An 18467-nucleotide genomic window follows, 5' to 3' on the forward strand; every position below is an offset into this window, starting at 1 on the left:
GTGCTTGGAGAGCTTCTCCTGCCCCTGTCTCCCGATTGCAAAATGGGGACCTCAGATGAGCATCGTCCCAATCCCCTCCCCAGGCTTCACTATGGGAGGGTGTGCCCCACCAGCTGCAGCCAGCTGTCCCAAGACCTCACTAACGCTAACAGTGGGGGATGGGGAGTCATACGAGAGCACCATGGAGGAGGGAGGGGTGGAGGGGCGTGCCTGATTTCTCACTGGAACCTTCTGCACGCTCCTTGGTGCTAAGGGCCTTGTCCCCACCTAGGATTCCTCCTTTACAGAGTTAGACTCGTACCTAAGTAAAAACTAGGGTTGACTCCACTTGTAAAAGAAATATTCAGAATTCTACGTCAATGTTGAGCTGTCTTTTTGTGTGTGTGTGTGACAGAGATAGAGAAAGACAGAGAGAGGGACAGATAGGGACAGACAGACAGGAAGGGAGAGAGATGAGAAGCATCAATTCTTCATTGCGGCTCCTTAGTTGTTCGTTTGCTTTCTCATATGTACCTTGACCCGGGGGCTACAGCAGACCGAGTGACCCCTTGCTCAAGCCAGTAACCTTGGGCTCAAGCTGGCGACCTCAGAGTCTCAAACCTGGGTCCTCTGCATCCCAGTCCGATGCTCTATCCACTGTGCCATCACCTGGTCAGGCAATGTTGAGCTGTCTTAAAATATCTGTTTCCGGCCTGGAGCCTCCTGCTGTATCACCTCATATTTCTCTTGTACCAGGGAAGCCTCCCCATGGTGTAGGAAGAGGCCTCTCGATGCTGTCCCTGCCAGTCTGTAGTTGACCACCTGCACCCTGAGCGTGGCAGCTAGAGGTGGGGGCAGCAGCACCCTGGCAGGTGGAGAAGGAGGCCCACCCCACCCCTCCTGGCTAATCCAGGTCAAGTCCACCAACACGCCCCACGGGCAGGCCAGGCTCCGTGCCGTGGTTCCAAAGACCCAGTTTCTCCCGGGAGCAGAGCAGACGGAAAGTGTGGGTATCTGGGAAGGGCAGTGACACAGGGGTCAGGCGGCTGCAGGAGGTCAGACAGAGGCGGCTCTCTCAGCACGGGGAGGAGGCTTCCTGGAGGCCGGCGCCAGGCTTTGGGCTCTGGGAGGGAAGGGACACATCTGTTCTAGTCCTGGCATTTCCCCACTGCCAGGAAATACCTGGCAGAAAGCAACTGTTTACTGACATGAATAAAAACTAAAGTGTGTAGGTAGGTATGCATGTAGACAGATAGATAGCCAGAGATAAGAGAGACAGAGAGAGGGGTGTGTGTGTGTGCGCGCACACACACGTACACATCTGAGCCCAGTCCTGAGGCTGATTCCAAGCAAGCCTGATTCAAACACACAGTAAGCGCCGAGTCTGCAGGCAGACGGAGGGGTAAGGCCTGCAGTGGGCTATGCTCGAGGCACGTGGGAACCAGGACGGTCTGGGGGCTCCTGGGGCGTGAAGTCCAGGGCGAGGGAGGGCGGATGGGCAGGAGATTAGAGAGGAGAAGCCAGCCCCGGCCCAAGCCCTATTGCTGAGCAAAGGCCCGAGGACCCGGTCCCTGCCCCTTCTCCCCCACCCTGCTGGGCTGCTGGCTCCTCTCCTCTGACCACCACCCAAGACAAAGGGAACAGCCTGCTGCCCAGCGAGCACCCCAGGAGGCCAGAAGGCAGCCAACAAAGTCATTCCCCTGGAAAGGTATAAATAGCACGCTATCTCTCTCGAAGGCCTTCTGCTATAAATAGAGGTTCCTGAAGACCACAGGGAACAAATCTCTAAGACGGCCTTTGTGGGGGGGGGCTTCCTGGTGCCTCTTCAGACCACTCCTGAGGCCCCAGCCCTGCGCTGGGGGCGTACAGACCCTGTGCAGGATGAGACTGCCTGCCAGGAGGGGAGGGGCAGCCTCAGGTTTGGGCCGGGGCTCTCACCACCAGCCCCACGTCCAGCCCCCACCGTACCTCTGGGCTGTCAGATCCGTGGAGTCCTGGCCAATGACATCACCACGGTGGGAAGACGCAGCTAAGAGTGGGAGTTCTAGGTCTTCCTGGGCCGCTAGCTGGACGACATCACGCACTACAGGTGAACTAGGGAGAGGAGAAGGAAACACCAAGGCTCAGAAACGTTCTCTGAAGTTCTGAGTGTGTTTGAACAGCACGTTTTATCTGGACCCGAAGCAGGGCCTCAGTTTCCCGTTCTATAAACGAAGGGTCTGGTGCTGGTCCAGGAGGGACGAGCCTGCCCAGGAGCCTGGAGGACGAGTTTAGGAAGCTATAGAGCAATTTGATAGAGCAATTCTGTATCTGCCGAATCTAATACTACAAGTCAGGGTTTATGCTCTGTGGGTCTTGCTCAGTGTTTTCAACCAGGGGTGATTTTTGCCTCCATGGAATCGGACAATGTCTGGACACAGTTTTCTGGTCTTTACAACTGGCAGGAAAGGTGCTACTGGCACCTAGTGGGTGGGGGCCACGGAAGCTGAAGCTCCCTCAGTGCACAGGGCAGCCCCACGACCAAAAATCGCCCTGCCCAAAAGGTCAACAGTGTCAAGGTCAAGACATCCTGGTTCTGCATTTGCTTTATTTTCTAGTAACTCTCCAGATGTAATTGTGTTTTTTAAAGTTTTGATCAACAATAAGTTAGAGGGGGGAAAAAACAACCCTGGGTCTTTTACTGGTTGAGAATATCTGCACTAAAAAAACCTCCAAGAGTAAGATGCCTTTGAAAGTTTGCAGAGACACCAGTCACTGGATCCTGTCGCTGGTCACACCCACCAGCTCGCCCTGCAGGAAACCCCTTTGCTGATCGGTTATGTTGTGTTCATTCATCGGAGGGAGGGCTGTGAGTTCCATTCTTTCCCACAAACCTGGCTCAACATTCAGGGACAGCTGTTTCCATTCCTCGAGCAGAGAGTGACTGGACACCAGCTCTCTACTGGGAACAGGGAAGGCGGTCTCTGACCTCTTGGAGCCAGGAGGAGTCAAACAATCTTTAAAATAGTGCTTATTTAGGGACAACTGTAGTAATGACTAGGGACAGGTATGGACGGCTATGAGAACTTGAACTAAGAGGGCCGGCTCAGAGTCAGGCCAGGGAAAACTTCCCTGAACAGTTGGAAGCAGAGGCCAGGCAGCCGACTCAGTGTAGAAAATGTTTCCTGACACGCGCCGTGTGCCAGGAACTGCTGATCCACCTGCTCACAGATATCTCCATATTTAACACTCACAACAACCCTGTGAGGTGGGTTACTATCATTACCCTACTTTACAGATGTGCAAAGTAAGGCACAGAGAGGCTGAAAAACTTGTCCCAAGTTGCACAGCTGATAAGAGGCAGAACGAGGACACAGACCCAAGCCTGACTTCAGCAGCCACGTTCTTAACCACCACACTAGGCTCTGTCTCAGCACATGAAGAGGAAGAATAAGGGAGTGTGCCCTCTGGCACAGGGAGCCACATCTCTGAAAGCCCCGAATCAGGAAGGAGTTTGGCATCCTGGAGAAATGCAAAGAGGTCTCTGCGGCCAGACTGAATGACACTAAGAAGACTCAGAACGCGAGGATGGGCAGGAATCGGATCACAAGGCCAGGCCGAGGTACTGGGACCTGACTGTTGGCTGAAGAATCAGCCCAAGGCTTCTATCAGCCACAAAGAGCTGGAATGACAGGTGGGGAGGCCCCAGGTGAACTTCCCAAAACTATGTTCTAAACATGATTAGAGTAGCGCACGTTGGACCAGCACATGCATGTGCCCACACTTCGCTGCTGTTCCCCCGGATCTTCTGATACTTATTTCCATCTCCCTCCGCGGTCCCCGCCCACCATCCCGGATCCCTGAGAACCTGACCCTGCAGCCCTCCGACTGCGCCCCGAGGAGTCAGCGAGAACTCTGGGCGAGATGAAATGCAGGCAGGGGTGAGGGCAGCAGGGGTGAGGGCAGCAGGGGTGAGGGCGGCAGGGACTCTGGATGAATCTGTTGGCTCCCAATTTGGAGAATCCTAACCTACAGGCAATATCGACTGTCCCAAGTCATAAAACTTGAGTGGGAAAACATCGCCCGGGAGTCCTGGCAGCACTCGCTGGAAGCCATAAAGACTTCTTCCCATTTGACACAGACATTCTGCTTCCAAGAATTTCTTCTAAGGAGATGAAGCGTGTGAGCAACGATGCTGATCACAGCTGTGATCATAACAGCAAAACAAAGGAAAAACCGGACAACCGCGATGTCCAGCAGGAGGGGACAGTGAATCAAAGTGAGGCACAGCCAGTCAGACTCATTAGCAGCTGTCGTTTTTTAATTAGAGCCGGACCAGGCGATGGTATAGGGCAGGGGTTGGGAACCTATGGCTCGCGAGCCAGATGTGGCTCTTTTGATGGCTGCATCTGGCTCGCAGATAAACCTTTAATAAAAAAAAATGTTAAGAATATAAAACATTTTCATGTATTACAATCCATTCATTTCCTACCGCTCATGTTCATGGTTGCGGGTAGCTGGAGCCAATCACAGCTGTCCTCCAGGACAACACCAAATTTTTATTGGATAATGCCTAATGTGCATGGGTCGTTGTATGGCTCTCACGGAATTACATTTTAAAATATGTGGCGTTCATGGCTCTCTCAGCCAAAAAGGTTCCCGATCCCTGGTGTAGTAGATAATGTGCTGACCTGGCATGCTGAGGACCCAGGTTCAAATCCTCAAGGTTGCCTGCTTGAACACAGGCTCATAGACATGGCTTCAAGGTCGCTGGCTTGAGCCCAAGGTCACTGGCTTGAGTAAGGGGTCACTGGCTCGGCTGGAGCCGCCTGCTCAAGGCACATATGAGAAAGCAATCAATGAACAACTAAGGTGCTACAACTATGAGTTGATGCTTCTTATCTCTCTCCCTTCCTGTCTATCTGTCCTTGTCTATCTCTCTCTCTCTCTCCATAGCTAAAAAAACAAACAAACAAACAAAAACATTAGATCTCCACGAATCTAGAGGTAAATGTGTCCAATATGAACTAAAACTAGGTTTTAAAATTTGGCAGCACGATCCAGAGTCTATGGGCACGTGTGCATTGATATGTGTGTGTATGCGTGTACGTGCAGGTACAAACACACACAGAGAAGAGCGACAGAGCCACGAGCACCAAGCAACATGGAGGGACACGTGCCAAGGGGCTCGCCGTAATTATCTCTCAGGAGCGAAATTATGAGTGTTTTCTTCGTTGAATTTCTCTTTCCTACTTCGATGCTGAATGCGTACTGATTTCATGGGCAAAATAAGTAAGAAAACATACTGATGAGAGATCTCAAGTGCCAGAGAACAACTTCGGTTCCTAACGGAACATGTGACCAGACGGGCAGTCCAGAGATACCGGCTTCCCCGCCTCTGAGTTCAGACTCCCACTGTGCAGACCTAGCTGTCCAGCCTCAAAAATACAGCCATGCCTCACTCCACAGGCACCGCAGGGGACAAGGACAGTCCCAGTGGTAACAAACAGCTACCTGCCCACGGGATGGCATTTTTATTTTAACTGGGAAGGAACTATTTTTTCAGAGCATGTGGGGCATTCCCCTGATTTTCTGAACATAATGAAAATGTTCTCCATGACATGCGATCAGCTTTCTGAACGGCTGCGATGTGAGTGAGGGAGTGTGCTACGGCACTAACACACAGTTACGTGTCCAGTCAAGAGGACCGGACTCCAGACCAGCGTCACCTCGGGACATCAGCCAGGTGACTGCTCTGAGCCGTAGCTTCACCCCCCACCCCCTGGACAAGTGAGGGCACCGGACTGCATGACCACCGAGCACTCTGCCACGCCTGTCCTGTCCCGTAGCTTCACCCCCCACCCCCTGGACAAGTGAGGGCACCGGACTGCATGACCACCGAGCACTCTGCCACGCCTGTCCTGCCCCGCCCTCGCGGGCCGTCGGCCAGGGCCTCTGCGCACCAGCTCATCTGTGACTTTGTCGTCCCGTTCTCTGTGCTAATGTGCGACTGACTGATACGGCTGAGGGTTCTGACAACAGTGTGCTAGTCAAGAATTAAAGAGCTCTGATAGGGTTTACAAACTTCCCCCACGGCATCATTATAATAACTTTAAAATAAACTGGTATGTGTGTATATACAGATGCATTAGATTGAAATTGCTTAAAAAAATAGTTGTGACCTTCATCCATTGTCCCATCAGCCTGGGGCCTTTCTGGCTCGCGTGCTAGTGGTCTGGTTATGCTCCAGGGCGGAGGACAGGAGAGAGCTGACTTCTGGTATGTGGAGGGCTCTTAGAAACAGCTCTCCTCGGACCAACTGCAGGAGGCTATAAATGGCTTCGAAATGCTACCGGTGGTGGTGCTCGGACAAGAGTGATTGAAATATTTTTCAGAAGGGAAAGAAAAAAAAAACCTGTCAGAGATTTTAACCACCAGCTGCTGCCGCCAGCTGCTGGCCAGGGCCAGCCCACTATAAATTTAGTCAGGCCTGCGAAAGGTTGATTTCCTGCTGGAATGTCAAGGTGGGAAGCTTGGATCAGCAAGTGCTTCCCCGAAGGGTCGTGAGTCACCCGCTTAGAGATGGAGGCGGAGAGGGTTCTGCTAAGAGGAAGACATTCACGTTGCCCGTCTAAAAAGCTAACACCTTCAGTTTGACAGGTGGGCTCAGGACCACAGGAAGAGCTCCTGGCCAGCACCAGGAAGAATCAAATGGGATCAAAGGAATAGCGGTAACAAGAAGAACTAGGCAGGAGAAAACTCTGGGAGGTGATGGGTGTTATGGCCTTGGTAATGGTTTCACAGCTATGTATATACTTACCCCCAAACTCATCAAGTTGTAAAAATTAAATATGTACAGCTTTGTATATGTCACTCATACCTCAGTAAGGAGTTTTCTGTCTTTAATGAGGATCTCACATTCCAGGGCTGACTAATCAAGAGCAAGTCAAGTTCAAAGTCTAAACCAAGGAGAACTGTGAAGGGTGGAAACAGAAGAATAAAGTGTCACAGGAAAACGGACTTCTTTCAGGCTGGGGAGGTCTGGGAAGACCCCTGGGGGGTGGGGAGATGAAAGCAAGCCAAGAGCTTCAACAGACAGATGTGTGCAAGGGCAAGAAAGAAAGAGGGGAGGGGAGGGGAAGGGAGGGGAGGGCAGGGGAGAGGAGGGGAAGGGAGGGGAGGGGAAGGGAGGGGAGGGCAGGGGAGGGGAGGGGAGGGGAAGGGAGGGGAGGGGAAGGGAGGGGAGGGCAGGGGAGGGCAGGGGAGGAGAAGGGAGGGGAGGGCAGGGGAGGGCAGGAAGGGGGGGCAGGGGAGGGAAAGGGAGGGGAGGGGAGGGGAGGGGAAGGGAGGGGAGGGCAGGGGAGGGGGGCAGGGGAGGGAAAGGGAGGGGAGGGGAGGGCAGGGGAGGGCAGGGGAGGGGAGGGGAGGGGAAGGGAGGGGAGAAGAGAAAGAAAGAATGAAAGAGAGAGAGAGAGAGAGAGAAAGAAAGAGAAAATGAAAGGGGAAGGGAGGGGAGGGGAGGGGAAGGAGGGGAGGGGAGGGGAGGGAGGGGAAGAGAGAAGGAACGAGGGAGGGGGAAAGGAAGGAGGAAGGAAGAAAAGAAAAGCTTCTCCCTCCCTCTCTCCCTGAGGGTTTGGGTGGAAAGCCACTAGGCTTCCCCTCCCTTCCCTTGAACACAGCAAGGAAGGAACACAGGGGAGGGGACTGGTGGCACTAGCAGAGAGACCAGCGTCTTACGGAAAGCATTACCTACAGGGAGACGAGCAGGAAAACAGCACAGCCAGGATACTGACAGCCAGGCTCTCAGTCAGAGAAGGATTCGCTTACACAAAAGCTGATTTGGTTCCAAAGAGCTCTCAAGGCGGGGTTGCAATGAGAGGTCTCAGAGAAATACAGAGCTAGATAGAGGGTGTGTGTGTGTGTGTGCGTGTGTACATGTGCAGACATCTATTTCCCAGCTCTGTCTGCTGACAAGGGTCATGTCAAAAGGACATGAGAACCATATCAAAGGCCAGCCAGTGGCCAAATCTGGGAGCAATTGGGCATAAAATATACAGATACTAATGGATTGTAACCCATTGAAAAAAAAAGTAATAATGCAAGAATTCGTATAGATATAAACACATGAACAGCTGAATACATAAGGGAGAAGAGAACGCTCCTTCTTAGAGTAAAATATCGACTAGAAGAGTCGGAGGAGGGGTGAAAATAGAAAACCGCCGTGACGCGCCGTCAGGGTGGTGGTTAACGTGGTAGGAGCCGGGGAGGATGCGGAGCAGACGGAGGAAACCGGTTTGAAGCAGCCGAGGTCACAGTGTGGAGTGACTTCCCGGCAAATACGGATGGAATAGCAAGGGGCAAGTGATGATTTAGGGGTGGAGGAACCTGGCAGGCACCAACCTGGCCGGGTGCTGACCAGGACCCCTTCCCCAGGGGTGGGACAGTCCTCGCCCTGTGCTCCAGGATGGGACCCACGGGGAAGAGCACAGCCTCACTTCTGCGGGACCCCTGAGCAAAACGAACGTCCAGACACCAGTCAGGAGCAAACTCTGGACCCGGGTTGAAGGACCCTTCCCGAATGAATGAGCTGTCCCCATCAAGGTCATGAAAGGCAGAGAGAGACTGAGAAAGCTCTTCCGGACTGAAGGAGCGTCCGCAGGCACAGAGCGTGACCCGTGCTGTTGGACGGATCCTCAGCCACATGGGAACAGGACGGTGCTGGAACCTGAATGGGTTCTGAAGACAGAGGGGTGCGGCAACACCCGCCGGTTCCCCCAATGGGTGGCCGTGTTGGTGTTATCCTGGCAAGTGTCCTGTTTGGGGGAAAGGAACGCTGGAGCGGTTTGTTGCGTTTTGTCTGGAGGGGGGACAGCTTCACGCCGGCAACTTCCTCTCCAGTGATTCCGGAAAAGAGTGATGATAATGGACATATATACACAGAGAGCCATCCAGGTGTCTGTTTATATAAAGAGGGGATGGCGGAGCACGTGTAGTAAGTAAACTGTGAACAACCGAGGAATTCGGACAGAGGGAACAGGGACTTCTTCGTACGGTTCCTGCGACTTTTCTGCAAGTTGGAAATTATGTCAGAAACAAACTTCTTTGAGTAAAGGTGTGCTGGCAGCTGCAGGGCTCAGTTTAGGTTCTGGAGGACAAAGGAGCAGGGGTCAGTCGTGCAACAGGCTTCCTGACGCCCAGCTCACAGCAGGTGTGGGAGGGGCCCACGGGGAGCAATCAGCCACGGTCCAGAGTGCCAACGTCTAATTGGTCAGAAGGCCACGCTGTGAACCACGTGCCGCCCACATAATACCTTAATCCTCCTGTGCTATTACTTACTGAGTACTTATCTTTCAATGAAGTCAGTTGTTCAATTTAAATGAATTTACATCATTCTAAGTAATACCATCTGTGGGTCTGTGGTTTTGACGTGCTACTTCTTTTTTTTTTTTTTTTTAACTAATACAGAGCAAGTAATACTATATAACTCTTTGAAATGATCAGGCAACCACCGAGCTCAGGACAAGGCCACCGGGAGCTCTCTGTGCACCATGCTTTAAAAACGCAGACGTCACTCTCACCAACACTGCTCACATCCACTCGCTCCTTTTTGTAAAAAATAAATAAATAAAATAAAAAAGGCAAAGCCTGTCAGCAAAATAAAAATCTGAGTTCTCACATCTTTGTGAGCCCCTGGCTTAGTTACGTACCAGGCATGACCCAGCTGGCAAAGGCTAGAAGCCAGGGCGCAGGCGCGCCACACAGAGAGCCCCCTCCGGCCCCTGTGCGTGCGCTTTTGGGTCTTCCCGTCCTGACACACAGCACCTTCGCCCTGGCGCGGGGAGCTGGGGCAGGTGTGCTCAACGGGTGCCCGGCTCTGTGGCCCCGCCACTTCCTCAGAAATGCTTTGCTTTTTCAGTGACTGTGGGGAACAACTCGTCCTTTCTTGATCTGACCGATGCGGAGTGGGACAGGTGTGGCCCGGCATCCCTGCGGGCAGGTGGATAAGCAGACTCTTGTGTGCAGAGAGGTCCCCTGCCCCTGGGAGCAGAGAAGGGCCCAGAGATCCTTCAAGTGGAGGGGCCTGACCAAGGTCTCAGGCGTGCGGGTTTTATTGCTGATGGTAGTATTTTAATATATGCTAAATACTGGAACAAGTTTAAATAACTATAATAAGAGTTCTAGTAATAACAGTAAAAGCTAACATCGGCGGGGGCTGGTACTTGCCAAACATTGTGCGAAGAGCTTTGCACACCTTTGCCCGTCCAGCCTTTAGACAGGGGTAAGGATGGCGGAGTTTGAATCCAGGTCTAAGAGCGCGGGCCCCAGGCAACCCACGGTGTGTGCCCCAAGCCTGGCTCAAGCCAAGAGCTGGAAGACGGCGCCCACAGGGCCGGGGAAAGCAGCTTGTCTGGGAGATCCGTGTTGGGAAGAACGGAGATTTTTCCACTCCCAGATAAAAAGGTCCACAATTTAAGGACTGAGTCCTCAGGTTAAGAAAGGTCATTAAATACATACATAACTGCTTAGATTTGTACATGATCTCAGAGCTTTGCCAAACGCTGCCTTTATGGTTCCCCATCAGCCCCACGTAGATGGGAGATGACTTATTTTATGGAATAGGAGACCGAGAGTCAAGGAATTCAGAAACTTGGCAAAGACACACAGTGGCAAGAACCAGGCGTCTGCCACAGACCTTGTCCTCATCACAGGAACCCACGCTGTCTCCCCGGGCCTCTCTTGCTGTGCGTTCTGTCCCCGGTCAGCCCTACCAGCCCTACCAGGGGCACGGGGGTGGTGGAGGCCCCGGGGTGGGGGGCAGAAAGAGGCAGCAGGGCCAGTTGGGGAACTGTGTCCCCCGCAACAGGAGAAGGACCTACACCTTGTTCCCTGCTACATTCTCAGCCCAGAGTCAGCAAGGCAAACTTTTGCGGGGATGGATGAACCGGGAGGCAAGCTGGCGGCATCAGTGAGGTCCCCGACTTCCAACAAGGAGGGTGACGTGATGTTCTTTTAGACCAGGGGTCCCCAAATTTTTCACACAGGGGGCCAGTCCACTGTCCCTCAGACCGTTGGAGGGCTGGACTATAAAAAAAACCTATGAGCAAATCCCTATGCACACTGCACATATCTTATTTTAAAGTAAAAAAACAAAATGGAAACAAATACAATATTTAAAATAAAGAACAAGTGGCCCTGGCCAGTTGGCTCAGCGATAGAGTGTCGGCCTGGCGTGCGGGGGACCCGGGTTCGATTCCCGGCCAGGGCACATAGGAGAAGCGCCCATTTGCTTCTCCACCCCCCCTCCTTCCTCTCTGTCTCTCTCTTCCCCTCCCGCAGCCAAGGCTCCATTGGAGCAAAGATGGCCCGGGCGCTGGGGATGGCTCCTTGGCCTCTGCCCCAGGCGCTAGAGTGGCTCTGGTTGTGGCAGAGCGACGCCCCGGAGGGGCAGAGCGTCACCCCTGGTGGGCATGCCGGGTGGATCCCGGTCAGGCGCATGCGGGAGTCTGTCTGACTGTCTCTCTCCGTTTCCAGCTTCAGAAAAATACAAATAAATAAATAAATAAATAAATAAAATAAAGAACAAGTAAATTTAAATCAACAAACTGACCAGTATTTCAATGGGAACTATGCTCCTCTCATTGACCACCAATGAAAGAGGTGCCCCTTCCGGAAGTGCGATGGGGGCCGGATAAATGGCCTCAGGGGGCTGCATGCGGCCTGCGGACCATAGTTTGGGGACCCCTGTTTTAGACACTTAAGATCAAACATCTGTCCATCTCGATTACGAGCTATACTTTTCATATTTGGAGCCAAGTTTTCCAGACCTCATACAAGGGCGAACGGCTCGTCCACGCAGCTCCAGAGGGGAGCTGAGGCAGACAGAGACCCAGGAAGGGACAGCTGGCATTGTGTCCCCAGAGCACGGCACTAGCACGAGGATGCTGGGAGAAACGCGGCAGGGGCTCGCCGGCCGTCCAGGAGAGCGCTGGCACATGGCTGACCACAAGGTAACCCGGGAGCCGTCGAATGCAGGTTCCAGAGCTGGGTAGTTCCCAGGTGAGCCAGCTTCGGTCCAGGTGTGTAAGAGAACACAGGATCTTTCCCTACTGTGTGTGTGAAGCAGGCAGCCGTGAGGAGCCCGAGGGCTGGAGGTCACGTTGGACTCCAGCACGACCCGGCTTCTTCCCTCCTTTCTCGGTTTGGAATGTGCCCACAACTGTCACGATGAGAAACCCACCCTGCACCCTCAGGCGCTCAAACCCAAGAATGCTGGCCGGAAGCCATATCTCTAAATGACACAGATTCCTGGGCCTCCAGGACCACATGGACACACCAACAAGGAGCAGAGTGAGAGGCCCTGCGGGAGCCAGTGAGGAAAGTGCTTTCTCATCCCGTCTCCCCCCAGATTTGTCCTCTGTTGAGCAGAAATGTACGAGTTTCCTATTCTTTTATGTTTACTTGTTTTCTGGGGAGAGCATAAGTGACCAATTAAAAGGGAGGGTGACAAAACAAGGCAGGGGAGCCGTGACGTGAGCCCAGGCAGCCAGCTTCCAAATACAGGAGAACTCCACTGACGAGCGCGCTTCATTCCCACTGAAAAAGAACAACACGAGCAAGCTCTGGGAGGTGTCAGGAAGTCTGCCTCCCCTGGGTCAATCTCTTGAATCATAGCGAGGAGGAAAAATATTGACAAGACTTTCCATTTGCACAGAACTTCAGTTTGCCAAGGATTGTCATCACATGATTGCACTTCCCCACAAAGCGTGGTGAGCCAGCGGCCCAGGGGTTAAGTGTCCCCAGCATGAGTGGGACGGAAGTCCTGACTCAGAGATGGCTAGTGACTTGCTCAAGGTCACACAGGTGGGAAGGGGGGGGCAGGGATTCTAATACAGGATCTTCATCTCTAAATGTGGAGCTTTTTCTATAGGGCCTCTCCCTGCCCCAGGGAGAATCAGTCTTGGGAACAACTTGGCTTACTCTTGATTGGCAGCACGGAACACATTTGCTAATTGACAGACTGAAACCACAGACCAGAGTAGACCCGAAGGGAAGGGAAGAGAAGGGGGTGCAGCTGATGCCCAGCGCCTCTGAAATGAAAGCCCCATGGCAGATAAGTGCTCGGCGGTCCCCGGAGAACCCCCTGGCCCTCTGTTTGCAGAGCCTCTTCCCACAGACTCCAGCTTCCTGGGTCTCCTTCTCCACGCCTTTGCTTCTCCCGTGTGATTTCACAACCCCTGGGCTGCTCTGCCATCCCTGGGACTTGCTGTGGAAATAATTATTGAGCTTATAAACAAAGGACTGTGGCCTCAATAGAGGGGAGAGGCAGACAGAACCCAGCCACCAAGATAGATTTCACATGTCCCGGTCACAGGTCACAAGAGGGAGAGAGCAGGGCCCCGGCCCCTCTCCTTTCTTAGATTTGCTTCCTTCATCAGGGCTCATCAGTGACTCCATCACCACTTCCTAAACTTCCTCCTGATTGTGCAAAAGGTGCCAGGGTCTGCTAACCCCAAACCACGGTTACCCCAGCCTGTTTGCTTCTGGCTACACAACTGAGTCCCAGCAGAATGAATATACGAACACACGTGAACACACACACACACACACATAGAGGCTCTGGACCGAGCCTTCAGTCGCCCCAGCCTCACCCACACCTGGGACCTGGGCCCCAGCATGCTCATAGACTCCCAGCTCCCATCTTCCCAGTGAGAGCTGGTCTCTCCCAGTTCCTCAAAGCCTGGCATTTGGGGTGAGGCAATTCTCGGTTGTGCAGGACTGTCCCTGGCTCAGCACGCCTGGTTCTCTCCAGTTGGGTGACAGTAGTGCTCTCTCCAATAATCGGGACAGCCGAACACCCTCATCCACTTCCAGATGTCTCCTACTGGGACATTCTGCTCATCACCATAAAGATTGCTCAAGGTGTGCATGCTCAGTTATATCACACACATTCACACACTCACACGTGCGCACACCCATGCACACCTTCTTGAAAGCAGAAGCTGTGTCTTATTCACTTCAACCACCATCCCGCCCCCTCCCCCGCCAGTCACTCCTGTGGAGTGCTATTGCAAACCAGACAAGTCCTCCAGTGTCTGTCTCCATAGAAACGACAAACATAAATAACCACCAAACAGAGCAGGATGGAACCAAAGAGGCCACTTAGTCTCAAGATTTAGCTGAGAAAACACCAGGCCAGATGTCTGGGGTCCTGGGTTTGAGTCCCACCTTCCCGTGTGACCCTGGCCAAGACCCTGGACTTCTCTGAGTCTCCCGTATCACATCTGTAAAATGAAACCTTGATTTTTAAGTTTGCTTTCAGCTAAAACATGCTGAGCACCCTGTGTAGATGGCAAAAGGGATGGACGCCAATGGAGGGTCCAGTGGCTAATGATGATTCTCCAGTGGAGGGACATCAGCTCTGTGGATTTCTGCGGGCAGGAAAGCCTCCGCAGGTGTCATGCCCCGTGGCGCCTGGGCTACCTGAGGCTCGGGAGGGACCTTTTTATGAGTGACTAGTGACAAGAAGGAGCCAAAGAGGCTCTGGAGAGCTGAGAGGTGGCTGTGGTGTCCGCACAAGGCGGACAGTCCCTGACCTATTTCGTGCTCTGAGGCTGCCCACGCCCAGGCAGAGCCCCGTGGGACTCCACTCTCTTCCCCTCACCTGCCCAGCACAACTGGCCCCATTCTCTGGAGGAGCTCTCAGCCTGACCTCGGAGTGGGAAAGCCAAGCCCTCTGGGAGCCAACTCACTCCACAATGCCCATCAAAGTCCATTCTCCAAATCCAACCCCTGTCTTTGAAAGGCACAGAGATTCTGAATGGATGAAACCACTGATAAAACCCAGCCTCAGCATATGGACCCAGACATTTTCAAAGTCCTTTCCAAATACAATGAAGGCAGCTTTTGAAATGGGGCTTCGATAGGGAATTTCAGAAAAACTAAAACAGAGTTCTCTGCCTTGTAACAGAGCTCACCTTCCTCCGGCATAGAAAAGAGAGGAAACTGCGCTAACTAGGGTCCTTGATCTCCCATGTACTGTGACAACAGGGATTTGGGACAGCCCTGTGTACACATGCACGCACACTGATGGAGTGGTAAACACACACTAACCGACCCCCTGGCAGTCCTCTGTTAAGCTTCTCTATTTCCACCTTCCCAGTCTCCCCAGGCCTGGAAGAAACATTTCTCTGTTTCAGTTGTATTTTAACCCACTACCACATTTTTCTGTCCTGACATTTGACGGAGGCAGAAGATAACAATAACCTGATGATGATGCCATTTTTAAGGAGAGACAGTCATTGAGGAACACTAAAACGTTGCAGGAACACCGTGCAACAGCTTGCTGCAGAAAGCGCTCTGAGCTGTGGCGTGAAACGCAGGCCTTTTGAAGTCACATTTCCAGGACGTCCAAAGGCAGAGGAAGACTCCGGAGCCCAGGACGCCAAGGGTACGCTCAGGAGGGTCACGTGCTGCGCCCGAGCCCTGAAGTGCGCCCAGCCCCGCTGATGTAACTATTTGAGAATTTAAAAGTCCCAAACTCGGAGGAAATCCAGCGCAGTTTCATGGCTAATCCATACCCTGCTGTGGCCCACCCGGGGTGTCGGGTGGGACCACATGATCTTGGAAGGAGCCCAGTGGGAGTGACACCGAGCCAGTCCACGGGCACGTATCCCCATGACGGGTGGGGACCCTAATCGCGGGCGGGGACCTCCTCCATGGGCAGGGTTCCCGGCCGCAGTCCTGCAGAGACTAAGAGTGCGGATCCTGACCGACAGATAGCCCGGGACAGAAGGAGCCTCCTGGGCAGGCGCGCCAGGCCCGCCGCTCCCGGGCGTACAAACTCCTCTGCCAGCAGGGGAGACTAATGTGCGTTTAGCCACTTTCCTCCCTTTAACCAGTCCATATTGGGGAAAGACGAAATGAGCTCCGGCTTCCACCTCTAGCACGCCTTTGGCGGCCAAGGTCCCGGGGGCGCCGGTCTCCTCCCTGACCTGGGTGCCCGCCCTCCTGCCCGCGCATGGCCGCGGCGCACTTACCAGCCCGGGGCGATCGGGCATGGCCGCACGGGGCCGCCTTCTGTCGGGGACGCAACTGCCAAAATAGCCCCGGAGCAACTGAGTTTTCGGAGCCGGACAGCGGCATACGCAGGTTCCACGGCCGGTGCCAAGAGGGGACGCAAACTTCCCCGGGGCAGCGGCGCGGGGTGGGGGCGGGGGAAGCGCGGCGCCCCGACGGGATCGGGCAAAGTTGCAGCACAAAGGCCAATGACTGGGAGCGCCGCGGCAGGGCCAGGCTCCTCCCCCAGCTCCCGGCGCTCGCTCGGAGCCAGCCGCGCAGCCAGCTGCTCGCGCACGGCGCCCGCAGAGCTCTCCTCCCGGCCCAGGAATGCGGGCCGGCCCGCGGCGCGCCCAGGCGCACCCAGGGGCCCGGGCGGCCGCCGAGCGAGCAGGGGACACTCGGTCGGGCAGACTGCCGCTGCTCCCTAAAGCTCTGCAGACTGCTTCCAGGAGTCTTTGAGTCATGACAACTTGTTACAGTTCCTAGTTTTTCCACGGCGCTTTCCACTACGCATGGCAACATGGGGAAGGTACTGGCGTGTGAAATAACTGAGAAGGCCAAGGACAGGCGGGGTGCCCCAATACTGTGGCCCACAGGCCCAGGCCTGGGGCCGGGTTCTACAGGGTGCTAGCCGCCTAAAGACGGTGGGAATGAAACGATGCCTCGCTTGTTCCTGGAACCAAATTCTTTACCTGTGGAGACCTAATATGGCTTAACCACACCTCCTTAGTGAGCACTACACTGTTCCCAAAATGTGTTGACTTGCCTCCCCAGCTGCTGCACCCTCTGATGTGGGCAGGGACTGAATGCAAACACTTCCCACTGCTCTATTTCCAGCCAGCATGTACTTTCCTATCTGTGAGTTGTGGAGTTTTTGTTGTTTCCCTTACATGGCTCCAGATCAGCTCCTTCACTAACAGACCTTGTGCCAGAAGTGACCCTTACCTACCCACACCATCGCAACATATCACCTTTTCTCTAGAAATTTCTACAGCTAGGCTCCCATAAAGAAGAGCCTGTGGCCTGACCAGGCAGTGGCGCAGTGGGTAAAGCATTGGACTGGGACACAGAGGACCCAGGTTTGAAACCCAAGATTACCGGCTTGAGCGTGAGGTCACTGGCTTGAGCAAGGAGTCAGTTGCTCTGCTGCAGCCCCCTGGTCAAGGCACATATGAGAAAGCAATCAATGAACAACTAAGGAGACTAAGGAGCCACAACAAAGAATTGATACTTCTTATCTCTCTCCCTTCCTGTCTGTCTGTCCCTATGTATCCCCTCTATCTGTCTGTCTGTCTGTCTGTCTCTCTCTCTCTCTGTCTCTGTCACAAAAATATAAATAAATAAAAATAAAGGATAAGAACTGTTAAAAAGAAGAAGAAGAAGAGCCTGTGGCTATAGGTGGAGGCCAGGCTTCCTACTTGAAGTTCAGTCAAGAAAGCATCGCTATATTTTATGTATATAATTGTGGACCAAAGGGCAAGAGACTGACAAATGACTCAACCCTTCCTTTCCTCCTCTTAAAGAAACAGTGCCCGAGGCGTGGTGGCCCCAAATGAGGATTCTCTGTGCAACAAAGAAGTAAGCTTTTATTGCCTTCCACTAAAATATTAATTTTAAAAAACACCACGCTTCTAAGAGTCACATGTCTTAGGTGGCAACTTAAATAGACTTCTTGTTCACCCAATCTTAATGTACCCATTTCACAAATGTGGTTACTGAGACTCAAACAGGCTAAAAATTGTTTAAATGCATCCCAGCCTCTGGTGTAAAAAACATACCCCACTCACCACCTTGCAAGCTCAAACATTCTTTTTAGGCAAAGAACTAAGACAAATTTGAGGGGCCATACCTTTCACAGTAAACAGCCCCTCCCCAGTTTCTGGATACATATCCTTCATGACAGAGGAAAGCACCCCTCTGCTTTGGAACCTATTGGTATGGTCAGCAGAACAATGCTCCCCACCCAGTATGTCCGCATATTAATCCTGAGGTCTATGAATATATTAATTTACATAGCAAAGGGGAATTAAAACTGTAGAAGGAATTAAGGTTGCTAATCATCTGACCTTAAAATAGGGAGATTAGCTTAAATTATCCAGGTGGGCCCAAGTAATCACAGGTAATCACAAGAGTCCACAGAAGGGAAAGGGAAGAAGAAGAGAAGCAGAGAAATAAGTGACAATGGAAGCCAAGTCAGTAAGAGATCTGAAGATGCTGTGTTGCTGGCACTGAAGATGGAGGAAGGGACCATGAGCCAACAACATGTGTGGGCAGCCTCTAGAACAGGCATCCCCAAACTACGGCCCACGGGCCGCATGTGGCCCACTGAGGCCATTTATCTGGCCCCCCACCACACTTCCAGAAGGGGCACCTCTTTCATTGGTGGTCAGTGAGAGGAGCACTGTATGTGGCGGCCCTCCAACCGTCTGAGGGACAGTGAACTGGCCCCT

The 18467-nt window shown here is 53.1% G+C and overlaps 1 protein-coding gene across 19 annotated transcripts in view; it reads right to left on the reverse strand.

Moving 5' to 3' along the window:
- The window catches only part of TACC2 (transforming acidic coiled-coil containing protein 2), a 203112-nt gene that overhangs the window by 102834 nt on the left and 81811 nt on the right, over positions 1–18467 (reverse strand). For 16 of the 19 annotated variants that reach the window (XM_066355383.1, XM_066355381.1, XM_066355385.1 and 13 more), the window contains one exon: positions 1948–2073. The exons of the other annotated variants lie outside the window; for them this stretch is intronic. In XM_066355383.1, the coding sequence (XP_066211480.1) occupies positions 1948–2073 (126 nt within the window). The remainder of the gene's footprint in view (positions 1–1947; positions 2074–18467) is intronic. 19 annotated transcript variants of the gene reach the window in all.

This window comes from Saccopteryx leptura, chromosome 13 (assembly GCF_036850995.1).
Source record: "Saccopteryx leptura isolate mSacLep1 chromosome 13, mSacLep1_pri_phased_curated, whole genome shotgun sequence".
NCBI lineage: Eukaryota > Metazoa > Chordata > Mammalia > Chiroptera > Emballonuridae > Saccopteryx > Saccopteryx leptura.